General features: G+C 52.6%; 1 protein-coding gene across 1 annotated transcript in view; it reads left to right on the top strand.

The window, feature by feature from the left end:
- The first annotated feature begins 838 nt into the window (after positions 1–838).
- The window catches only part of LOC132583129 (vomeronasal type-2 receptor 26-like), a 37,391-nt gene continuing 15,742 nt past the window's right edge, over positions 839–22,487 (top strand). The window contains exons 1-5 of the mRNA XM_060254800.1: positions 839–1,087; positions 1,652–1,754; positions 3,550–3,810; positions 4,495–4,722; positions 8,328–8,433. Coding sequence (XP_060110783.1) covers positions 839–1,087; positions 1,652–1,754; positions 3,550–3,810; positions 4,495–4,722; positions 8,328–8,433 — 947 coding nt within the window. The remainder of the gene's footprint in view (positions 1,088–1,651; positions 1,755–3,549; positions 3,811–4,494; positions 4,723–8,327; positions 8,434–22,487) is intronic.

Genomic DNA, 22,487 nt, shown 5'->3' with positions numbered 1-22,487 from the left:
TTTTCTATCAAAAATCCAATAAAAGGAGGACTAGGTACAAAGAACAGTTTGCAAATATATATATATATATATATATATATATATATATATATATATATATATATATATATATATATATATATATATATATATATATATATAGAGAGAGAGAGAGAGAGAGAGAGAGAGAGAGAGAGAGAGTCCTATCTTTTGTAAAGGTATTAAAAATAATTTTTCCTACTCAGGAAAATGGGTTGGAACTCTGTATAAGCTCAGAAACTAGGTTCTCCCCCTGATCTTGAAATGAGAAAACCCAGGCTCTGGCTGTTTTCTTATTTGCAGGGGAAAAGATGGAATTGGAATTTCCCCATGTTCATTTAGCCATTTAAGATTTTTAAATGGTCAAATGTCTTCTTTTCCCTGGATATTTGTAGATTTGATTTATAAAAGCAAATGGGGCTGACTCTCCTCAAACACACTTGATTGCTTGTACTTGTTAGAGGACAGACTTGAGTTACAATTTGTCCTTAATTTCTCAGGGCAATGCATATTTTATTTCTTCTGCCTTATCTGGTGCTGTTAAAGATTTCAGATTGAGCAAGAGGGAGAATAATTCGGCCCCTTCCCAGCCGAGCAGTCCATCGACTGCTGAGGCTGGGGGCCGCCCATTGCCTCCCCGCGCGGATTAGAGGCAATGGGTTGTTCCCTGGAGGGTGGGGGCGAGGAGCTGCCTTAAGAGGCTGCCCCCGCCCCCAAACACGCAGTTGAAAATCGCTCTCGGTCCGAGCAGGCACTTACCGGCTGTTGCAGTATGCTGCGGGCCTCGGGAGAGCGGTGCGCGGCTTGGCGGGCTTTGGGCATGGCGAGGACGGCTCCGGGGCTGCTCAGGCATCTGTGTGACGCTGCAGCGCTGTGCCAGGCGAAGAGGAGCCTTCGCGGCAGAGCTGTAGACGGCGGCGTGAGGCCTTTCTTTGGGCGGTTCTTCCTCCCCCTCCCCCGCCCACCCCTTCCCGGTGCTTGTTCAGGCCTTATTCAGGCCAAAAGTCGTTCGTTGGGCCGAATGGCCTTGGCGGAGCGGGTCGCTTCTGAGCGGCGGTGCGGCGGGGAGGTGGGCGGAGCCGTGCTAGGCCTCCCACCCCCCCCTAGTTTTCCCTTGGGTTTATTTTAGATAGACACCTCCCACACTTGGGCACTTCCTGTGTTTGGGCCTGAGAGGGGGCTCGTAGGCCGGCTGGCCTTGGTTGTTGGGTTGTTTGTGGGAGACAGGGCCTTCATGTGGTCACTGGGTGTGGCGTGCCCTTGGGGGGGGTGCAGGGTTCAGCTCCCTCCCTCTCACCCATACCTCTTTGTTGGCCCAGTGCTGGTTCTAGGGCTGTAAAACCCTGTGCTTTAGCCAGTGTGGGCTTGTTCAGAGTGTAGTTTATATAAAAAAAATGGGTCCTAAGAAGGGGCAGGGCAATAAAAAAGGAAAACAGCCTGCCAAGCGACCTGCCAAGAGACCAACCCCAGCAGCTCCCCCAGAGGATGAGGGGGACGAGGCTCAGACACGGCAGGCCATTATGGCTCAATTGGCAGCCTTGGAGGAGGCGCGGGGTTTGGCTGGCCCTTCTAGGAGGGCCACAGGCCTGTTGGGATCAGGTAAAGCGGCCACCATCTCCTTTCTGTGTTACAGGGAGCGGAAGGAGGCAGTGGTGCGTCCAAGGATGGAGTGCCGCAGGAAGAGGAGCAGAGTGACGAGCCCGATGCGGTGGTGGTGGTGCCACCTGCAGGGGAAGGTAAGTTTCCCATGCCACAGCAGGGAATGGCATGGCCATGGGGCCCGTGGGGGCCCAACGTAGCTTCAGTTTCCAGGCCAATGGGAGGAACCCAAGCTGTAGGGGCCAATTATTTGGGGGTGGTACCACTTATGGGGTGGCCGGTTGCTCCCAGTTTACTGCCACAGGCGAGTACTTCTACTTCAGTTCCCACACCTGAGAGTTCTGGTTCTCCATGGGGGATAGCGCCTGGGAGTGATGGTTATGGCGGCAGTCTTGGGTCAGGTAGCCAAGGGCCGGCAGTGTGTGTGTCACCATGGGGATGGCAGCAAGCCTCGTCCACGTCTCTACCGTGGTCCGGGCAACATGGTACAATCTGGGGGTTCCCACCTCACCCACCTGTTCCCTACGGTTCTTTGGACTTCCATGCTTTGCCCTTTGGGGACCCTGCCATGCCTCTGGGTGACCATCTCACTGCTGCGACCAGAGAGAAAATCCTAAAAGGTGAATACGTAGATGTATTTAGCCTGTTATATAGAGAATTGGAGAAAAAATCAAAGGACGAGCTTGACGAAAAGGATAAAGAGAAGCTCAAGCTTCGTAAAGTAGATAGAACGTGGGCGAATTGGCTGCCTGGTTTTCTTATTTACGCGGGTGTTATTGCTAGGGCCCAGCCGTGGAGAGCAGCCCCATTGTTCCAGTACTGTGATATTATATATCGTGCATATAATGACTTTGCTGGTGGGGCGTGGCTCCAGTATGATGAACAGTTCCGCATGCGTGCGGCAGTTAATCCTTTCCTTCAGTGGAATCAGATTAACCAGCAGCTTTGGCTGCAGCTCATGGCGCCCACAAAACCAAATGTTGGAGAGCTATCCGACAGCGGCTATTTGGTACAAAAGACAACAGGAACAACCTTCTCTGGCACCCGCGCAGCCGCGGGGCAGTCGGTTCAGCCACGGCTGCTTTGCTGGGAGTTCACCTCCCAAGTCTTGTGCGCCAGGAAGGCCTGTAAATATAAACACGAGTGCCCGATTTGTGGGGGCCCTCACGCCTTCACTGCATGCACCAGATCAAAACAGAGGTGGCCTAATAAGCGGACAGGCGGCGGGACCGGGCAACATCCTGCAAAAGGGCCCCAGCCCCATTCGTCTGAGGGTTCTTAGGCAGTGGTTAGAATTTTACCCTCGTACGGTTGATGCGTGTTTCTTGGCGGAGGGGTTCTCAGTAGGATTTAGAATGCCATATGAAGGCCCTCGAACTCCATTCTTTTCCTCCAATTTACGTTCAGTTAAGGGTTTGGAATGCATTGTTAGGCAAAAGATTAGTAAAGAATGTGCCGAAGGTCGTGTGTTAGGCCCGTTTAAGTCTCCTCCCCTACCCAACTTGTGGGTGTCCCCCCTGGGAGTGGTACCTAAGAAAGTAGCAGGCGAATACCTGTTGATTCACCATCTTTCTTATCCCAGGGGTCGATCTGTAAATGATGCCATCCCATCTGAGCTGTGTTCGGTAAAATATACTTCTTTTGACCGAGCGGTCCAGATAGTTCGGCGGTGCGGGTTTGGTGCTGAGTTGGCAATGTGCGATATAAAATCAGCCTTTCGCCTCCTCCCAGTACACCCCAGTGACTTTGAATTACTAGGTTTCGCGTTTGAAGGAAGTTATTATGTTGACAGGGCCCTTCCTATGGGGTGTTCTGTTTCCTGTTCAGCGTTCGAGCATTTTAGTTCTTTTCTGGAATGGGCCTTACAGTTCAGGATGGGGATTCAGGACACCGTTCATTATTTGGATGATTTTCTTTTTGTGGGCCCCGCAGGTTCTGGGCAGTGCCTGTTTTTGTTACCGGCTTTTGTGGATTTGGCTAAGGAATTAGGGGTACCGTTGGCTCCTGAAAAGACTGAGGGCCCGGGCACGGTTCTTACGTTTTTGGGCATCGAGCTTGATACGGTACGCCAGTTCTCTAGGCTGCCCGAAGACAAGCGAGTGAGCCTTTTAGCCCGGATCCGAGCAGTTGTGGTTAAGCGCAAGGTCACCTTATTGGAGCTACAGCAGCTCGTAGGCCACTTGAATTTCGCTTGTAAGGTTGTTTCTTTGGGGCGAAGCCCTGGCCAATAGCACGGTGCACTTCTGGTGCGACAACATGGCCGTTGACCATGTCGTCAATAGGTTAACATCTAAGTCACCTGCAGTTATGCTGCTCGTTCGGGCATTTACTTTACGTTGTTTGAAATTGAACATTTTGTTTTTGGCTAAGCACGTTCCTGGCATTTGTAACGGGGTGGCGGACGCTCTGTCTCGCCAACAAATGGACCGTTTCCGTCAATTAGCCCCGGAGGCCGACCTGTTGCCCGAGTGCATCCTGGCGGAGTTATGGCAGATTGGAGGGAAGAAGTGAGCCGGGCGATACACCTGGCCATAGCGCCCAGCACTAAAAGGTCGTATGACCGGGTGGCTAGCCAGTTTTTGTCTTTCAGAAAGGTGGCAGGATTACCGGAGGTGTGGCCCGTTCCTGTGGAACAGTTGTTGCAATTCTGTGTGCATCAGAAACAGCGGGGTTTGTCAGTTAAGTCTATTAGAGGCCAGATGGCGGCCCTGGCTTTTATGAGTAAGGCCAGAGGGCATGGCGATGCCACTAAGGATTTTCGCATTCAAAAAATGTTTGAGGGATGGTCTCGTGAAGCTGGACCTAGGGTCGACGGGAGGCAGCCTATCTCGCCATCTATTCTGCGGGGGCTTCGTGCTTCCTGGGCCCTTGTTTGAGGGTCAGCTTATGAGGAGGCACTCTTCCACAGTGCCTCATTGATGGCCTTTTTTGGGGCCTTTAGAGTATCCGAGCTGGTGACACTCTCCCGCAATGATGTTTCCACAAGGGCCCTGCAGTTTAGGGATGTTACTTTGTTCAGCGACCGGGTGGAGTTTAGAGTCCGCCGTTCAAAGACGGATAAGAAGCAGCATGGCTGCACTGTGAAGATTGGAACTTGCGCTGAATGTGAGTTATGCCCAGTCACGGCAATTAAACATTACATTGAATGGCGCGGCGCATCTGACGGCCCTCTTTTCTGCCATGTTGATGAGGCCCCCTTGACAAAGTACCAATTTTGGGCCATCACATGCCGCGCCTTGCAACATTTGGGCCTCGGGGGTCAAAAATTTGGTACCCATTCCTTCAGAATCGGTGCGGTTTCCACAGCCGCAGTGCTTGGATATGGGGGAGAGGATATTCGTCGAGTTGGGCGTTGGAAGTCAGGGGCCTATCGAGCTTATATTAGGCCTTTGAGGTCGTAAGGCTGGTTTTGTTTACCTCTTTAGTCTCGGGGAACCTTTGCTGCGGGTTGTGTGTTATTACTCATTCCAGTTCTAATAGTGTTCTCTTCTAGGGGCTGTGGCTGGCGATGAGAGGAGGAGGATCCTTATATGCGGCCACAGCATTGTCTTTTGGGCGGCACACCAGGCCCGTCGGACTCCGATCGGTTCACAACTGGGCCTGAGCGACAGAGCGGTAATCACATGGCAGGGCCGCCGTGGAATGAGGTGGCCTGGGCTCCTGCCTCTGTTGTTCAGGGAGCTGGTTGGCCCTCCTCCGCAGATTCTGGTAATTCATCTGGGAGAGAATGACTTGGGTCTGATCAAGGGTAAAGCCCTTTCGATTCAGGCCCAGTCAGACCTGGCTTTGATCAAAAAACGGTGGCCGGGCGTCCTTATCTTGTGGTCGGCCATGTTGCCGCACCGTGTTTGGCGGACAGCATGGGACCCTGAAGGTTTGGAGCGCGCTAGAATAAAGGCCAACCGGGCCTTGCGCAAAGCCCTATATGGCGGGCTTGGGGATTACGTGCCCCATCCTTTGATTCAATCTAGTATGCCAGAATTATACCGAGATGATGGGGTACATCTGTCGGAGAAGGGCAACAAGTTGTTCTTAACTGACTTGCGGCAAGGGCTGGTTCGGGTTTTATAGTTTGGGGTACAGCGGCCTAAGCAGAGGCTTGGCGCTGTCCTTGGCAGTTTGTGGTTGGCATTATGTTTTGGGGATTGGTGAGCTTCCGTAGCATCGCGCCATTTTTGGTGCATGACTGTCCTGGGGAACCGCAAGCTGTACGGCCCAAGGTTGGCTCCAGGGAGTCTGTAGGATCCCGGCACGTGGTGAGCGTCCACATCCCAGGCTGTATGTCTGTGGGGATGGCGGAGCTCAGGTGAGCGGTGATCAAGTTGCCAGGCCGGCCAGGTCTGAGCCGTTGTGTTGGCTCACACCCGGGGCTTAGGGGGCTCACCCAGTTTCAGTTCAAGGAGGTGGTCGGGATGACCCCTGGCTTGATCTGTCCCCATGTTTTGCCCTTGCCGTTAAGTTAATAAAGTGGCCCTTTAACCCAACTTGGTGTCTGCCTCGTTATTCCGCCTGGGGGGGCAATTTGGCCCCTTCCCAGCCGAGCAGTCCATCGACTGCTGAGGCTGGGGGCCGCCCATTGCCTCCCCGCGCGGATTAGAGGCAATGGGTTGTTCCCTGGAGGGTGGGGGTGAGAAGCAGCCTTAAGAGGCTGCCCCCGCCCCCAAACATGCAGTTGAAAATCGCTCTTGGCCCGCCCGCTCGCCCGTCAAGCAGTACAGGCAGAGGCTGGTCGCCTGTTTATAGGGGCCGGGTAGGAATTTTTCGCCCTCGGACGATTGGCTTTGTTCGGGGGTGTTTTTGCCTACCCTGTACTGTTGATGTTTGGTGCTGGCAATTGGAATGGTGGTGCCATTATATAGGTCGGTCACTGGCAGTTTGTGGTTGGCATTATGTTTTGGGGATTGGTGAGCTCCCGTAGCATCGCGCCATTTTTGGTGCATGACTGTCCTGGGGAACCGCAAGCTGTACGGCCCAAGGTTGGCTCCAGGGAGTCTGTAGGATCCCGGCACGTGGTGAGTGTCCACATCCCAGGCTGTATGTCTTTGGGGATGGCGGAGCTCAGGTGAGCAGTGATCAAGTTGCCGGGCCGGCCGGGTCTGAGCCGTTGTGTTGGCTCACACCCGGGGCTTAGGGGGCTCGCCCAGTTTCAGTTCAAGGAGGTGGTCGGGTTGACCCCTGGCTTGATCTGTCCCCATGTTTTGCCCTTGCCGTTAAGTTAATAAAGTGGCCCTTTAACCCAACTTGGTGTCTGCCTCGTTATTCCGCCTGGGGGGGCAATTAGCATTTCTTCCCTAATGGGGGAAGAGCAGAAGGGCTGAAAATTTGCAATCCTTAACTTCCTTAGACCAAGCTCAAGTTGGGTTGATCTAGGAAATTTGTACATGCTTTGTACTAGGCTGTTTCCCTGAGTCTAACATTGATGGAACTGAGACACTACATATTTTTTGATTGTACAAGGGAGAGAAAGGTGGAACTGGGATTTTCCAGACTTTCTTTCATTCAGCGAATTGAGATATCAAAATAGTCAGTTTTATCCTTCTTTGCTCTGGCTGTTTTAAATTTAGCTTTAAAAATGTGGTTTGATCTCTCTGTTTCTCAGATGTACTTTTTTCATTTGCAAAGGTGAAAATAAAGAGACAACTCTCTAAATCTTTCTCATTCATGACCATAAAGTTATGATCCCGCCAATACTGAAGTTTTGAACAGCACCATGAAATGTATTTTAATTGCTGTATTATTATTTTAAATTATAATCATTCCTCCCCCAAAACAGACACCCTGTGAGGTGGGTGGGGCTGGAGAGGGCTCTCACAGCAGCTGCCCTTTCAAGGACAACCTCTGCCAGAGCTATGGCTGACCCAAGGCCATGTTAGCAGGTGCAAGTGGAGGAGTGGGGAATCAAACCCGGTTCTCCCAGATAAGAGTCTGCACACTTAACCACTACACTAAACTGGCTCAACTGCAGGGTGACATGATAGAGGTTTACAAGATTATGCATGGGATGGAGAAAGTAGAGAAAGAAGTCCTTTTCTCCCTTTCTCACAATACAAGAACTCGTGGGCATTCAATGGAATTGCTGAGCAGTCAGGTTAGAACGGATAAAAGGAAGTACTTCTTCACCCAAAGGGTGATTAACATGTGGAATTCACTGCCACAAGAGATGGTGGCGGCTACAAGCAAAGCCAGCTTTAAGAGGGGATTGGATAAAAACATGGCTTCTCTTATGTCCTTATGCTCTTCTGGCTCCAATGAGTCTGGCAGGAACACTCTTAACAGTCAATACTTTGAACTGCATACATAGCATAGCCACTTCTACCGTGGAAGTCCATACATTTAGATTTTGCTAAGGAACCGGGCAACTCACTTGATGCCCAATTCTAAATCACTGCTTTGCACTTGGTATTCTAAAACCAAGAGTGGTGGCCTGCACAAAGACTCTATGCCTTCTGAGTTGAACTTAGTTACTGGGGGAACTAAAACTTTCACTGAAAAAGCAAAAAAAAGGGAAAGTGGGATTAAAAGCTTTTAATTGGGGTGGTGTCAGATGGCTGCTTTGGGGTGGCTTGAAGCCGCCCCAAATCAAGCCAGCCGGAAATAGAGCACCCCAGGGCTTCTGGATGGCGCTGGCAAAAAGGGGAGGGCCGTGGGCACCAGGGAAGCATCTGGAATCCTCACATGTCCTGTTTGCGGCTCCCTGTGTGTTCTTTCAGGTGTTTCCGAGCCTTCCAGATGGCCAGAAGCCACCTTGGAGGTGCCCCGGCAAAAAGCTACCACTTTTGACCTTTTTGAGGCGGTTGGAGTGGCCCAGAGGATGGGGTGAGTATGGGATCGGGACTCCCGCCAGATGTTTGCATGTGGAGGGTTTTTTTGGGTCACCTCCTGAAGCATCTCTGGGTTGGCCCAAAGTGCTGGTATGTTAGCAGTCTTAGAGAACTCGATGAATAGACCAACTCCTGCTTGTAGAGTCTACCAAAAGAAGTAAACAAAAAGGGGAAAGGAAGGAAAACCAAATGCTCCTTATTGGGAAGCATCCACAAAAAATCTGTAGCACCTTTCCAGCCCTATGCCAGCTCTGATGTGTGGTGGAATAGAGACCCAGCAACACATTTCCAGATTCTCTCCAGCTGCCATCCACTATCTCTTAGATTTCCCTAGTGGAAGGGATACCTACTTCTACTGTGGAAGTCCCTACATGTTTGTGCAGGACATACCTACTCAATACCCTAATTTAAATTTTGCTAAGGAGCCTGATGCCTCACCAGATGCCCAATTCTATATCACTGCTTTATACTTGGTATTCTAAAACCAAGGGGGATGGCCTGCGCAAAGACTATGTCTTGTGAGGTGAGATTTGTCACTGGGGGTACCAAAACTTTCACTGAGAAAGCAAAAAAGGAAAAGGGGGATCAAAAGCTCTTAATTAGATAACCTGAAGGATAGACCAACTCCTAGAAGAGTATACCAAAAAGGAATAAACACAAAGGGGCAAGGAAGAAAAAACAAATGCTCCTTTAAAAAATTAATCAAACTTTATTAAAATAATAAATACCAAAATATACATATCTTTTTTCATATACCAAACAATGGAAAACGTAAGAACAAAGTGCAAAGTACAGGTTCAAAATCTCAAACAAAATGAATATTATACATTCTGGTGACCATATAAATAGTGCTGGGTGTACTTATAAAAATACAAAGAGACAAACAAGCACAGCTTTAAAGAAAAAAAGAAAAGGAAAAGGAAAGAAAAGAAAAGAAAAGAAAAGAAAAGAAAAGAAAAAAAAGAAAAGAAAAGAAAAGAAAAGAAAAAGAAAGAGGAGGGGAAGAGGGTTAAGGAGAGAGGGGAATAGGAATGAAATGGCAGGGGAGATCCGTGCAATGCTAGTAGAGAAAGATAGTCCATAGATGATATCAAACCACATTGAATTGGAGAGTCCATATTACATGAAAGGAAATGTTCCCACCTGTGGAGAAAAAAATAATGGCCTTGAGAGGCATCAGAAACAAGTTTATTGTCAGTTTTTTGTCTAGCAAAAAATATCTTCACGGCTTAAACAGCCTTGTTTTAATCATAGGTGAATCATGTGTTTTTCATTTAATAGCAATGGAATATTTAGCTGCTGTGGACATAATTGAGAGCACTCCTTTTGAGGCTTTGTTAGCTGAAATCAAATGCTCCTTATGGAGAAGCATGCACATAAACAGCCAACAAAAAAGTCCACAACGTCTTTCCTATACCAGCTCCCATGTGTGGTGGAATAGAGAACCAGCAACACATTTCCAGATACTCTCCAGCTCCCTCTCATAGATTTCCCTAGTGGAAGGAATATAGCTGAATCTAGATCACAAGAGATTGGGTGATAACAGATGGGCAGCTGGGACCGACTCGGAGATGCCTTGGAAACCAAATAAAAAAATCCTTACAAATGCTAACATCTGCCACCCATCCCCATCCCACATCCATCCTGTCCTCCAGCGTCCTCAGAGCAACTCAAAACCCCACAACTGTCGAAGTGGTAGCAAATATTTGAGCCTCGTGCCAGTCGCCTCCTTGACATCTAGATGGGGAAGTGCGCAAGTGAGGTGCCTTGGCGGTGTGAAACTACCAATCTGCCCCAAGCCATTTCCTTTAAAAAAAAAAAACCCTAGTCAGAGCACTTGGGCGCATGAGCGCTTGCCTCATTGAGGGAAAAAAAGAGCAGTCCAGCTTCTGAGGTGCCCCTGTCTGATTGCGGCAAGTCACCTTGCTGATGGGATGGGTCTGCCTCGCCAGGGAGTGTGTAAAGGCTTTGAGGTGGCTCTTTTTGGGCCAGACCAATTTGGGACACCTCCAATCTGCCCCTAAATGCCCGTCTGTTAGCAACAATTTTGAGACATCACTGAGGCAGAGGCACGTAGGCCAAGAAATGCCCAGAGAGAAACGGCCCAATCTTGATTAAAATTCTGCATTGATTAATATGATTGCAAGACAAATACACATCTTCTGTCACCAACACTTCATTCAAGTAGAACCACACAGCAGTTCATCTCATTCCTGCTGTTTGCAACCCAGTTTGAATGCAATCTGGATAGCTTTGGAAGATGACGATCATACTGCTACTTTCCCCCTAGTGGAGCAGGGACATTAATTTCCCTCTACCATCAAAGCCAGGTCAAGATAACTTGCACAGGTTATGTTTCCAATACAATGGAGATACTCAAAGCCATCCCAGCTTAACCTACTTAAAGATGTGAGCCTCAGATAGCACTACAATCAAGCTCTCAAAACCTTTTAATGATCCCCGGCCTGAAGAATGTTTGGCTGTCCACCACTAGGGCAAGGGCCTTTTTGGTGGTGGCCCCTACCCTCTGGAATGTTCTCCCTGAAAACATCAGGACCCTGTGGGACTTGCCAGAATTCCACAGGGCCTGCAAGGTGGTTCTGTTTATATAGGCTTTCAATAGCTAATGGAGGCATCCAGTACTTCACCTCCCCACAGTCTTAATATCTATCCCGACCTTTGACAGAAACATAAGGTGCTTAATAACATTTAATGACACTACAGCAAACAGCACCAAGAATCAACCAAGAATTAACAGAGGCTAAAATTGTATATGTTAAGATGTTTTTATGATTTTATTGTAATATTTCGTGTGTTTTAACTGCTGTTAGCCACCCTGAGCCCAATAGGGGAGGGTGGGGTATAAAATTAATTAATTAATTAATTAAATTAAAATAAGGATGTCCAGAGCTTTTTTTGTAGCAGGAAATCATTTGTATAATAGGCTACACTCCCCTCCCCCACATGATGCAGCCAATCCTCCAATAGCTTACAGTAGGCCCTGTAAGAAGAGCCCTGTAAGCTCCTGGAGGATTGGCTACATCAGAGGAGTGTAGTCTATTATGCAAAGGAGTCCCTGTTTTTTTTTTTTTAAAGTCTTGAGGATGTCAATTACAAATGTACAATATGTGGCAAACACCATCTCATCCTGTATTGATGAACTATTTCTGGTATGAACTTTTGCCCAGAGATAACACTATAATCTGTCAAATCAGAGTGTCAGTACTGTCTCCTTGTCAAGAATGGGTAGCTAGGGTGTCTTTCTTTCATAACTATATGTTATGGTATCTGCCTGACACCAATATCTCTTTAAAAATGTAAGGAATTCGGCCCCCACCCAGCCGAGCGACCAATTGGCCGCGTTAGGCTGGGGGCCGTCCATTGCCTCCCCGGAAGGAGGAGACAGTGGACTCTTCTTTTTGTAGGCGGGGGCATGGGCGGCCTTATAAGGCCGGCCCTGCCCCCTGTGGCGCAGTTGGAATTGCGCTCTTGGCCTGATCAGCCGCACATCAGCTGTGCGGTCTGGGCCCTGAGCGCGTGCAGGTTTTTGAGCCCGGCAGCTGCGCGAGGAGCCGTGGCCCAGCTGATCCCCCCTCTCCCGCGGGGGTTAGCTTCCATGGGCATCAGTGAAGCTGCGGGTTCATTGAAAGGTTGGCCGGACCAGCGGCGGCTGGTCCAGTGGGTCCTGGATAGGCTGCGGTCCTGGGGTGGGCAGGGGCCCTCAAGGAGATATTGCCCATGCCCGCCCGGGCAGCGGCTGGAGGAGCCGCGGCCCAGCTGATTCCCCCCCCAGTGGAGGCCGGCTGCGTGGCGGGGGAAGTGGCAGGTTTTTCGGCGTGTAAAACAGTGTTTCGGCGTGTGAACAGTGCGAGCTGGGCAGCGGCGATAGGAGCCGCGGCCCAGCTGATTCCCCCCCCCTCCCCGAAGGCCGGCTTTGGATGCGTGGCGGGAGAAGCAGGTGTGAGCCGGGCAGTAGCGAGAGGAGCCGCGGCCCAGCTGATTCCCCCCCCCCCGGCGGAGGCCAGCTTTGGCTGCGTGGCGGGGGAAGCAGCAGGTTTTTCGGCGTGTTTTTTTTACTCGCCAGGGAGCAGTGCAAGCCGGGCAGCGGCGGGAGGAGCCATGGCCCAGCCGATTCCCCGCCCCCCCCCCACAGAGGCTGCGTGGTGGGTGAAGCAGTGCGTGTCAGAGGCGCTTGGGAAGGGTTTGCCGGACCAGCAGCTGCTGGTCAGGAAGGCCCCAGACAGGCTGTGCTCTGGAGTGGGTCCTTGGCGTGGCATGTTGAATGCCCCGGGTGTTTGTCCTGTATACCTCCGGTTAAAGGGGATTTTGGACCAGTGACGCGGGGAGCCGCTTCCAGTCAAAAAGGGGGAGCCTTTAATTTATCCCCCCCCCTTTTCAACTCAGATTAGGCCTTATCTGACGGCCAATGGTGAGTCCGGGTAGGGACTTTAGTAAATGTTTTTCTGGATGGTCCAGGCTGTCCTGGTTTCACCAGGTCTCGGGGGTTCAGCAGTGTGGTCCCTGTTGGTTGCTTGGATGGGAGAACACCAAGGAAGTTCACGGCCTTTACGCCATTACCCCGAGGCAGGAGTGCCAAACCACATTTATATTAATGTTCAAAGGGTTTTGGTTGTAGACATAGTTGGTCAGAGCCCCCCCCCCCCCCCGTTTGCACCTTATTTATTGTGCTTGCTCGGCTTTTATCAGGGGGCTTGTGCCAATTTTTGCCTGTAGGTTTTGCATCACATGGGGCCTGGGATAGAACACAGGGCCGCCCATGTGGGCGGTGGCCATCCACATTCAACATGGCCCAGTAGTAGAGCATTTGCATGGTAAGCTGAGGATCTGCCCTGCCTGGATGGCCTGGGAGGGCTTAGTCTGTTGGATCTCAGTAGGTGAGTTGGTTGTCTTTGGCACCTCCTTTGAACACCTAGGTTGGGAGGGCGGCAGCAGGATTTATTCTGCCGCTGCACCGTATAGGCCCCCTATAGGGGTTAGTTCCCAGGGGTCGCCATGACTTCCAGATGCATAAACACTTTTATACTTTAAACCCCTGGCTTATTCAAAAAGGGTCCATGCAAATAGGTGGTTACATCAGCCTGAGACCTGGTGAGCCAATGCCAGTCCGGGTAGGCATGACTGATTTTGACGGACCAAGGGTCTGATGTAGTATATGGCAGCTTCATAGGTTCAGATGTTTAGGGCCTTTAGTGAGGACACCAAATCAGTTCAGCGGTTCTCCCCCTTTTTCTTGGCACCCGAGTTCAGGGGTTGGCAGGCATTGCGTGGGGGTCGCCGAGCCTTCGGCGGTCGGGAGCCCCCCTGTTGGGTTGGCGGATAACCGCCCCTCCCCTTGGTAGCCTGCATGGGCTGGGCAACAGTGTGGGGGTCGGGGGAATCCTCCTCTCCCCCCCTCCCTTATAGTGCAATGGTTTTTCATGCGCTACCCTTCGGGGAGCTGTCTATGCCACTGTGAGATTATCTTACAATGGCTAGGGAGAAGAATTTAAAAGGGAAATACGTAACAGTTTTCAGCCTTTTACACAGAAAATTGGAAAAGAAGTCCAAAGGGGAGCTGGATGAAAAGGTCAAAGAAGGGGAAGCGGAAAAAAAAGTTTGATAGGTCACGGTTGAAATGGCTATCGGGATTCGTTATTTATGCAGGGGTTATTGACAGGGTCCAGCCGTGGATGGTCGCCCCCTCCCCTTCAGTATTGTGATTTTATCGTGCATATAGCGATTTTCGTGTGGGGGTGTGGCTAGGGTGACCATAATGTCTGAAGGCCAGCCAGGGACACGTTGGGGGGGGGAAGGTAGGGGTGCGCACGCGCTCCGCGCGTGCCGCAGGAAACAGGAAGTGACGTCACTTCCGGTGATGTCACTTCCGGTGACGTCATGCCACCACAGGAAACAGGAAGTGACATCACTTCCTGTGACATCATTTCCCCGCGTCACCTGCCGGAAATGGGAAGTGACATCACTTCCTGTGACATCATTTCCCCCAAATGACATAATTTCCCCCAAATGCCACTGCCGGAAACAGGAAGTGACTTCACAGCACTTCCTGTGACATCCCCAAAAATCCCCCAAATATCACCGCCGGAAACAATTTTGTTCTGAAATCCTGTATATACTTCATCAGTATATGGGATAAGGCACTTTCTCAACTGTGCTGCATAATGCAGCCTATTTATTTTGTCCTGTTTGCTCTGTTGGCTCTATCTGCGCCACCTTCATCACTTTCGGGGTGTGGATCCCCCAGTGGGGTGCTCTCCCGACTCCCTCCGCCGGCTGTTTCTGATAGCCCTGCGCCCCCTCTTTCATTTGATATGTGTCCTGTGCGGGTGCCACCCTCCCGCCGGGAGATGCCGCAAAATGAGCCCCCTTGAGGCTTATGGCAGCAGGGCTCGGGGGAAGCGAGCTAGACTGCTGTTCTTTTGAGGGGTTATAGAGTGTTTCGAGCCCGTCCCTGTGGCATCGGTCCCATCGTTGTGGGGCCCAGGGGGCCGACGCAGCGGCACGCCGAAGCAGCCTGTCACTAATAACACAGGTCGACATGCAGGACAGGAACCCGGATGTGACCGACAGGCTGCTTCAGCGTGCCGCTGCGCCGGCCCCCTGGGCCCCACAACGTTGGGACCGATGCCACAGGGACGGGCTCGAAACACTCTATAACCCCTCAAAAGAACAGCAGTCTAGCTCGCTTCCCCCGAGCCCTGCCACCATAAGCCTCAAGGGGGCTCATTTTGCGGCATCTCCCGGCGGGAGTGTGGCACCCGCACGGGACACATATCAAATGAAAGAGGGGGCGCAGGGCTATCAGAAACAGCCGGCGGAGGGAGTCACGAGACCACCCCACTGGGGGATCCACACCCCGAAAGTGATGAAGGTGGCGCAGACAGAGCCAACGGAGCCAACAGGACAAAATAAATAGGCTGCATTATGCAGCACAGTTGAGAAAGTGCCTTATCCCATATACTGATGAAGTAAATACAGGATCTGAGAACAAAATTGCACCAGAAGACACAAACACAAAGCTCCCTTACACTGAATCAGTGCTTGGGTCCACCAAAGTCAGTATTATCTACTCCAGTCACAAACACAAAGCTCCCTTACACTGAATCAGTGCTTGGGTCCACCAAAGTCAGTATTGTCACATAAGAACATAAGAGAAGCCCTGTTGGATCAGGCCAGTGGCCCATCCAGTCCAACACTCTGCGTCACATAAGAACATAAGAGAAGCCCTGTTGCATCAGGCCAGTGGCCCCTCCAGTCCAACACTCTGTGTAACATAAGAATATAAGAGAAGCCCTGTTGCATCAGGCCAGTGGCCCCTCCAGTCCAACACTCTGTGCCACATAAAAATATAAGAGAAGCCCTGTTGCATCAGACCAATGGTCCCTCCAGTCCAACACTCTGTGCCACATAAAAATATAAGAGAAGCCCTGTTGCATCAGACCAATGGCTCATCCACTCCACCACTCTGGTCACATAAGAACATAAGAGAAGCCCTGTTAGATCAGGCCAGTGGCCCCTCCAGTCCAACACTCTGTGTCACATAAGAACATAAGAGAAGCCCTGTTGGATCAGGCCAGTGCCCCCTCCAGTCCAACACTCTGTGTCACATAAAAATATAAGAGAAGCCCTGTTGCATCAGGCCAGTGGCCCCTCCAGTCCAACACTCTGTGTCACATAAGAACATAAGAGAAGCCCTGTTGGATCAGGCCAGTGGCCCCTCCAGTCCAACACTCTGTGTCACATAAGAACATAAGGAGGGAAGGAAGGGAGGAGGGAGGGAAGGAAGGAAGGAAGGAAGGAAGGAAGGAAGGAAGGAAGGAAGGAAGGAAGGAAGGAAGGAAGGAAGGAAGGGGGAGGGAGGGAAGGAAGGGGGGAGGGAAGGAAGGAAGGAAGAAAGAAAGGAAGGAAGGGAGGAGGGAGGGAAGGAAGGAAGGGAAGGGAGTGCGGGAAGGAAGGGAGGGAAGGAAGGAAGGAAGAAAGGAAGGAAGGGAGGAGGGAGGGAAGGAAGGAAGGAAGGGAAGGGAGTGAGGGAAGGAAGGAAGGAAGGAAGGAAGGAAGGAAGGAAGAAAGGAAGGAAGGGAGGGAGGGAGGAGGGAGGGAAGAAAGGAAGGCCGCCCCCCGCCCCCCCGCTTTCGGCCCCCTTACCTGCTTCCAGGGCGGCAGAGAGTCCAGCGGCGGCGGCGGCGAGTCCTGCGGCGGCGGCCTCACGGCGAGGGAGGGAGGGAGCTGCCGGCGCTGGCCTCTGGAGGCCTCCAGGGACCAGCGCCGGCTGCTCAGCGGCCTCTCCGCGGCCTCTGCTGGTCCCTGTAGGCCCTCCAGAGACTCTGGAGGGCCTCCAGGGACCAGCGGAGGCTGCGGGGAGGCCTTCGCTGGTCGGCGCTGGTCCCGGAAGGCCTTCCAGAGGCTCTGGAAGGCCTTCCGGGACCAGCGCCGGGTGCTCCGCGGCGTCCCCGCGGCCTCCGCTGGTCCCTGGAGGCCCTCCAGAGACTCTGGAGGGCCTCCAGGGACCAGCGGAGGCCGCGGGGAGGCCCTCGCTGGTCGGCGCTGGTCCCGGAAGGCCTTCCAGAGGCTCTGGAAGGCCTTCCGGGACCAGCGCCGGGTGCTCCGCGGCCTCCCCGCGACCTCCGCTGGTCCCTGGAGGCCCTCCAGAGACTCTGGAAGGCCTCCAGGGACCAGCGGAGGCCGCGGGGAGGCCTTCGCTGGTCGGCGCTGGTCCCGGAAGGCCTTCCAGAGGCTCTGGAAGGCCTGCCGGGACCAGCGCCGGGTGCTCCGCGGCATCCCCGCGGCCTCCGCTGGTCCCTGGAGGCCCTCCAGAGACTCTGGAGGGCCTCCAGGGACCAGCGGAGGCCGCGGGGAGGCCTTCGCTGGTCGGCGCTGGTCCCGGAAGGCCTTCCAGAGGCTCTGGAAGGCCTTCCAGGACCAGCGCCGGGTGCTCTGCGGCATCCCCGCGGCCTCCGCTGGTCCCTGGAGGCCCTCCAGAGACTCTGGATGGCCTCCAGGGACCAGCGGAGGCCGCGGGGAGGCCTTCGCTGGTCGGCGCTGGTCCCGGAAGGCCTTCCAGAGGCTCTGGAAGGCCTTCCGGGACCAGCGCCGGGTGCTCCGCGGCGTCCCTGCGGCCTCCGCTGGACCCTGGAGGCACTCCAGAGACTCTGGAGGGCCTCCAGGGACCAGCGGAGGCCGCGGGGAGGCCTTCCGGGACCAGCGCCGGGTGCTCCGCGGCGTCCCCGCAGCCTCCGCTGGTCCCTGGAGGCCCTCCAGAGACTCTGGAGGGCCTCCAGGGACCAGCGGAGGCCACGGGGAGGCCTTCGCTGGTCGGCGCTGGTCCCGGAAGGCCCTCCAGAGTCTCTGGAAGGCCTTCCGGGACCAGCGCCGGCTGCTCCGCGGCCTCTCTGCGGCCTCCGCTGGTCCCTGGAGGCCCTCCAGAGACTCTGGAGGGCTTCCAGCGACCAGCGGAGGCCGCGGAGAGGCCTCCGCCACTGCTGCCGGCCCTGCGCGCGGGCGGGGAAGGCGGCGAGTGAGGGAGGGAGCGTCCCTGCGCGTGCGCAGGGGCCCTGCGCAGGCGCAGGGACGCTCCCTCCCTCACTCGCCGCCTTCCCCGCCGGCGCCCGTGGCCCACCGCCTCCGGGGCTGGCTAAACCGGGACCTTTAATGGTCCCGGTATAGGCAGCCTGGGAGCCGGGATTGGGTGGCCAGAACCGGGAATGTCCCGGGAGACCGGGACGGTCTGGCCACCCTAGGTGTGGCTGTAGTATAAGGAGAATTCCTTATGCGAGTGGCTGTTAATCCTGGTCTCTCGTGGGACCGGATTGGTCAGCAACTTTGGTTGCTCATCTGGTTTTGGAGATAGTCATTTTCCTAGCACCCGCACTGTTGTAGGGCTGTTTTGTTCAGCCAAAAGCTTGCTGGGAGTTTACCTCCCTAGGTGGGTGGCAGAAAGGCCACTGGTGCGGGTTTTTAATGTCCATTGTGTTGTGGCCCCCAGGGCTTTATGGCCGGTAAGAGACCCAGGCCATGAAAGGCTGACAAGTGGCCTGGGAGAGGGGGCGGGCCCAGCCGGCATACTGGAAAAGCGGCCTAGCCCCATTCAAGTGTGGGCTCTTTGAGAGTGGTTGCAGGTTACCGCGGGTGGATGAGAGTGGTTATTTTGGGGTCGAGTTTTACGCAGCCCCTTCGGTGGCCATTTGCATGTGTCACCTTTGGGTGTTGTCCCCTAGAAGGCTGTGGGAGAGTTTCATCTTATCCATCATTATCCTACCTCAGGGGGCGGTCGGTCAGCGATACCATCCCGGCTGAGTTGTGTTTTTGTGTAACGCTTATGATGATTATCGGTGTTTTAACGGTTGGCAGTGAGTTGGGTGTTCCTTGGCCAAGGAGAGGATAGAGGGCCCAGCTAAAGTTTGGCCATTTTGGGGATGGAGCTTGATACAGTGGGCCAGCAATCCGGGTTGCCGGTAGACCAGTTGGAGAATTTGCGGGCGTGTGTGACGGCGGTGCGGATTAAGTGTAGGGCACCTTCCTTGAGTTATAGCAGCTCGTGGGACCCTGAACTTTGCAAGCAAAATGGTGGCTCTGGGGCGGGCCTTTTGTCTCTGCAATTGCGATGGCATGGCGGCCCTGCGTTTACCATATCATTATACCCGTGTGACCGGGGGTATGCGTAGCTACCCGAATACGGGGGAGACCTTTTGAGGGATTTTAATGACATTTCCTTCGGGACAGGTGTTATGCAGTGGGTGGCGGAGTGCAAATTGGATGCTGCCGATTCCACTTGCTTTGGTATAGGTTCAGGGCATTGATGTGCTGAACGTTGGCCAAGGATGTGGTTGGGTCCGAGTTATGCCGTAAGTTGACTTGTTGGGAGTTCTTTCCCATAGTGGTAACTATATTCTTGGTGTCACTCCTTGCCCAATCACACGGTGCAATTTTGGGTGGGACAACGTGGCGGCTGTCCATGTCGTCAACAGTCCTGCCTTTAGGTCCCCACCTGTTATGAGGTGGGTCAGGGCGCTTATACTGCGCTTTTTAGGTTAATTTTTTATTTTGGCAAAGCACATGTTGGGCATTAGTAACGGAGTGGCGGACCCCCTGTCCCGCCAACAGATGTGGTGCTTTCGTCAGCTAACACTGGTTTTTTTTCCCCATGTGCACCCCTGCGGGTGTGGTGGATTGGACGGATGAAGTTCGACTGGCGATTCACCGTGCCTTAGCAAAGGCTTAGGTGGATCACCTGCTGCAGTTTTGAGTTGGCAAAAGGGGGGGGGGGGCTTTCGGCTATAATCCATCACAGGCCAGCTTATGGTTGTGGCATTCATCCGAAGGCCCGGGGCTATTCAGAGGTGCCTAAAGACCTCTGTGTTGCAAAATTGTTGGCAGATTGTTTTGGGAGGTAGGCCGACCGGCAGATCGGCGCCAGTCGATTTCCCCATCTATCCTCGGCGAGCCACATGCCACCTGTGCCCTGGTTTGTGCCTCTGTGTTTAGTTGGCGCTATTTCGGGCAGCCCCCCCTTGATGGGTTTTTGCGGTTGTCTGAGCTTGTTGACTTGGACACTTCGCCGGTCTGAGTGGACAGTGCTGGCTTGGATGGACCGAGGGTCTGATTCAGTGTGGGGCAGCTTCATATGTTCATATGGTGGCATCTTGCCTGTGGAATGCCCATCTAAAAAAAAAAAGAGAGAGAGGTCCATCACGAGTGGGGCCTTGGCAAGAATTGGGCCTGAGTGGCGGGAAATTCAGTACTCATTCATTTGATCAGGGCGGCATCGGTTGCTGCTGCTATGGTTATGAGGCTGATGCCATTTGTCAGGTGGGACGGTGGAGTTTTGGCGATTATAGAACTACATAGGGCATTTCACTCATCGGGTGCTGTTGCTGGTGTGGATAGGAGGAGGATCCCCATTTGTTGCCACAGTATTCTTTTTGGGGCAGCACATCATGCTCGTAGGGCACCGGCAGTTCTCAGTGATGCCTGAGTGAACGGGCTGTCATGGAGTTGCGGGGCCGGCTGGGCATGAGGGGGTTGAGGCTCTTCTGCTTCTTTTGAAAAGTGGGGGCCCCATGCAACATTTGTGGTGATTCATTCGGGGGAGAATGATTTGGGCTTACTCATGGGTAAGGCCCCTTTCGTGTCAGGCCCGAGATGGTATCACCGAGATCGGAAGTATGTGCCCGGGTCCTCAGCCTGTGGTCAGACATGCTGCCGTGCCATGGGCGGGCAGCTTGGGACCCAGCAGGTTCGAGGGGCCCGGAAGAAGGCTAACTGGCCTTGCGATATAGCCCCTGTGGTGGGTTGGGTTTGTATGTGCCGCATTCATTTATAAAGGCCAGTTGCGAGGATTTGCACAGGCCGGATGGGGCCACAATTTGTTAAAGGGCACAAGGCCTTGTGGCCGCATTAAGGCAAGGGCTAGAACATGTTCCTGGTTAGGTGGGGGACAGTTGCCTAAGCTGAGGCTTGGCTCTGTCAGTGGCTGTTTATTGTTGGGAACATGTTGTGTGGGGTATCGGTGAGCGCCCATGGCACTGCTCCATTTGAGTGAATGGTGTCCCTGGGGTGACTGTTAAGCTGTACGGCCCAAGGTTGGCTCCGGGGAGCCTTGGGATCCCAACACTTGGAATTGTCCTCATCCCGGGCTGTACGGCTTGGGGGATGGTGGAGCACAGGTGAATGGGATCTTGTGCCTGGCCGGCCGGGTTCGAGCCATTGGGTTTGGCTCCCACTCGGGGCCTGGGGCTCGCCCAGTTCCAGGTTAAGGAGGTGGTCCAGTTGACCCCTGGCTTAACCTGTCCCCACTGTTTTTTCCCTTGCCGTTTAAAGTTAATAAAGTGGCCCTTTAATCCATATTTTGTTGTCTGTCTCGTTATTCCGACTGGGGTGGCAATGCTTGTATGAAAATAGGCAATTAAAGGGTAACAACTGGAGGGGGGGACTATGAAGAAGATGAAGAAGAAGATATTGGATTTATATCCCGCCCTCCACTCCGAAGAGTCTCAGAGCGGCTTACAATCTCCTTTACCTTCCTCCCCCACAACAGACACCCTGTGAGGTGGGTGGGGCTGGAGAGGGCTCTCACAGCAGCTGCCCTTTCAAGGACAACCTCTGCCAGAGCTATGGCTGACCCAAGGCCATTCCAGCAGGTGCAAGTGGAGGAGTGGGGAATCAAACCCGGTTCTCCCAGATAAGAGTCCGCACACTTAACCACTACACCAAACTGGCTCTCCTTATGCACTTAGTGGAAAGAATACAGCTGAATCTAGAATGCAAAACATTGTGAGACATCACTGAACCAGGCATTGACAGGTAGGCCAATTCAAACTACTATATGAAACAGGAAACGCCCAGACAGAAATGGTCCAGTCCTGAACAAAATTCAATCACAATGAATATGATTGCTAGGCAAATACACATATTCTTTCACCATGATCATGAAATAAATTCATCTTCCTTGGCATACATGCAGACCATAAGAAGTAAAAATCCCCAGAATTCCATTCCAGTTGGATTCTGAGGAGACTGCTTGTGCCTAGTTGTCTAGTGAAGAGAAAACTTTATACAAACATGTTTATTTTTCTCAGCAATTCTACAGAAAAAACTCCTCTTCAATTATTCAATACTTCTTCACAGAATCCCTGTGGTACTTAAATGGTCACTGGGGGAAAGGCTGGCAGATTATACTAGAAATAAAACATTTCACATTGCAGGCTGGTGGGAGGGCTAGGGACAGATAGGATTCTTTCAGTCTGATTTGTGCTACGTAGTTCCACATCGAAATTGTTTTGATAGTCACATGAGAAGACAGAAAACTTTACTGAGATGAACCGATCGCACAATGATATTACTCGTGGTATTGATTCTAGCGCTGTTGGATCCAACAATGTCTAAAGTCCAAGATGCTAAATGCACCATCAGTGAACCCCTCTCAAGTCTTCACAAATATCATCAACAAGGAGATCTCCTCATTGGGGGAATTGCTTCTCTTTTCGTAGTCATTTCAGAAATTATGGATTTCAGCAAGCCACTCGACTATATGGC

Source organism: Heteronotia binoei, chromosome 15 (genome assembly GCF_032191835.1).
Source record: "Heteronotia binoei isolate CCM8104 ecotype False Entrance Well chromosome 15, APGP_CSIRO_Hbin_v1, whole genome shotgun sequence".
NCBI classification, from domain to species: Eukaryota; Metazoa; Chordata; class Lepidosauria; order Squamata; family Gekkonidae; genus Heteronotia; species Heteronotia binoei.
This window is presented reverse-complemented; position numbering and strand designations above follow the sequence as displayed.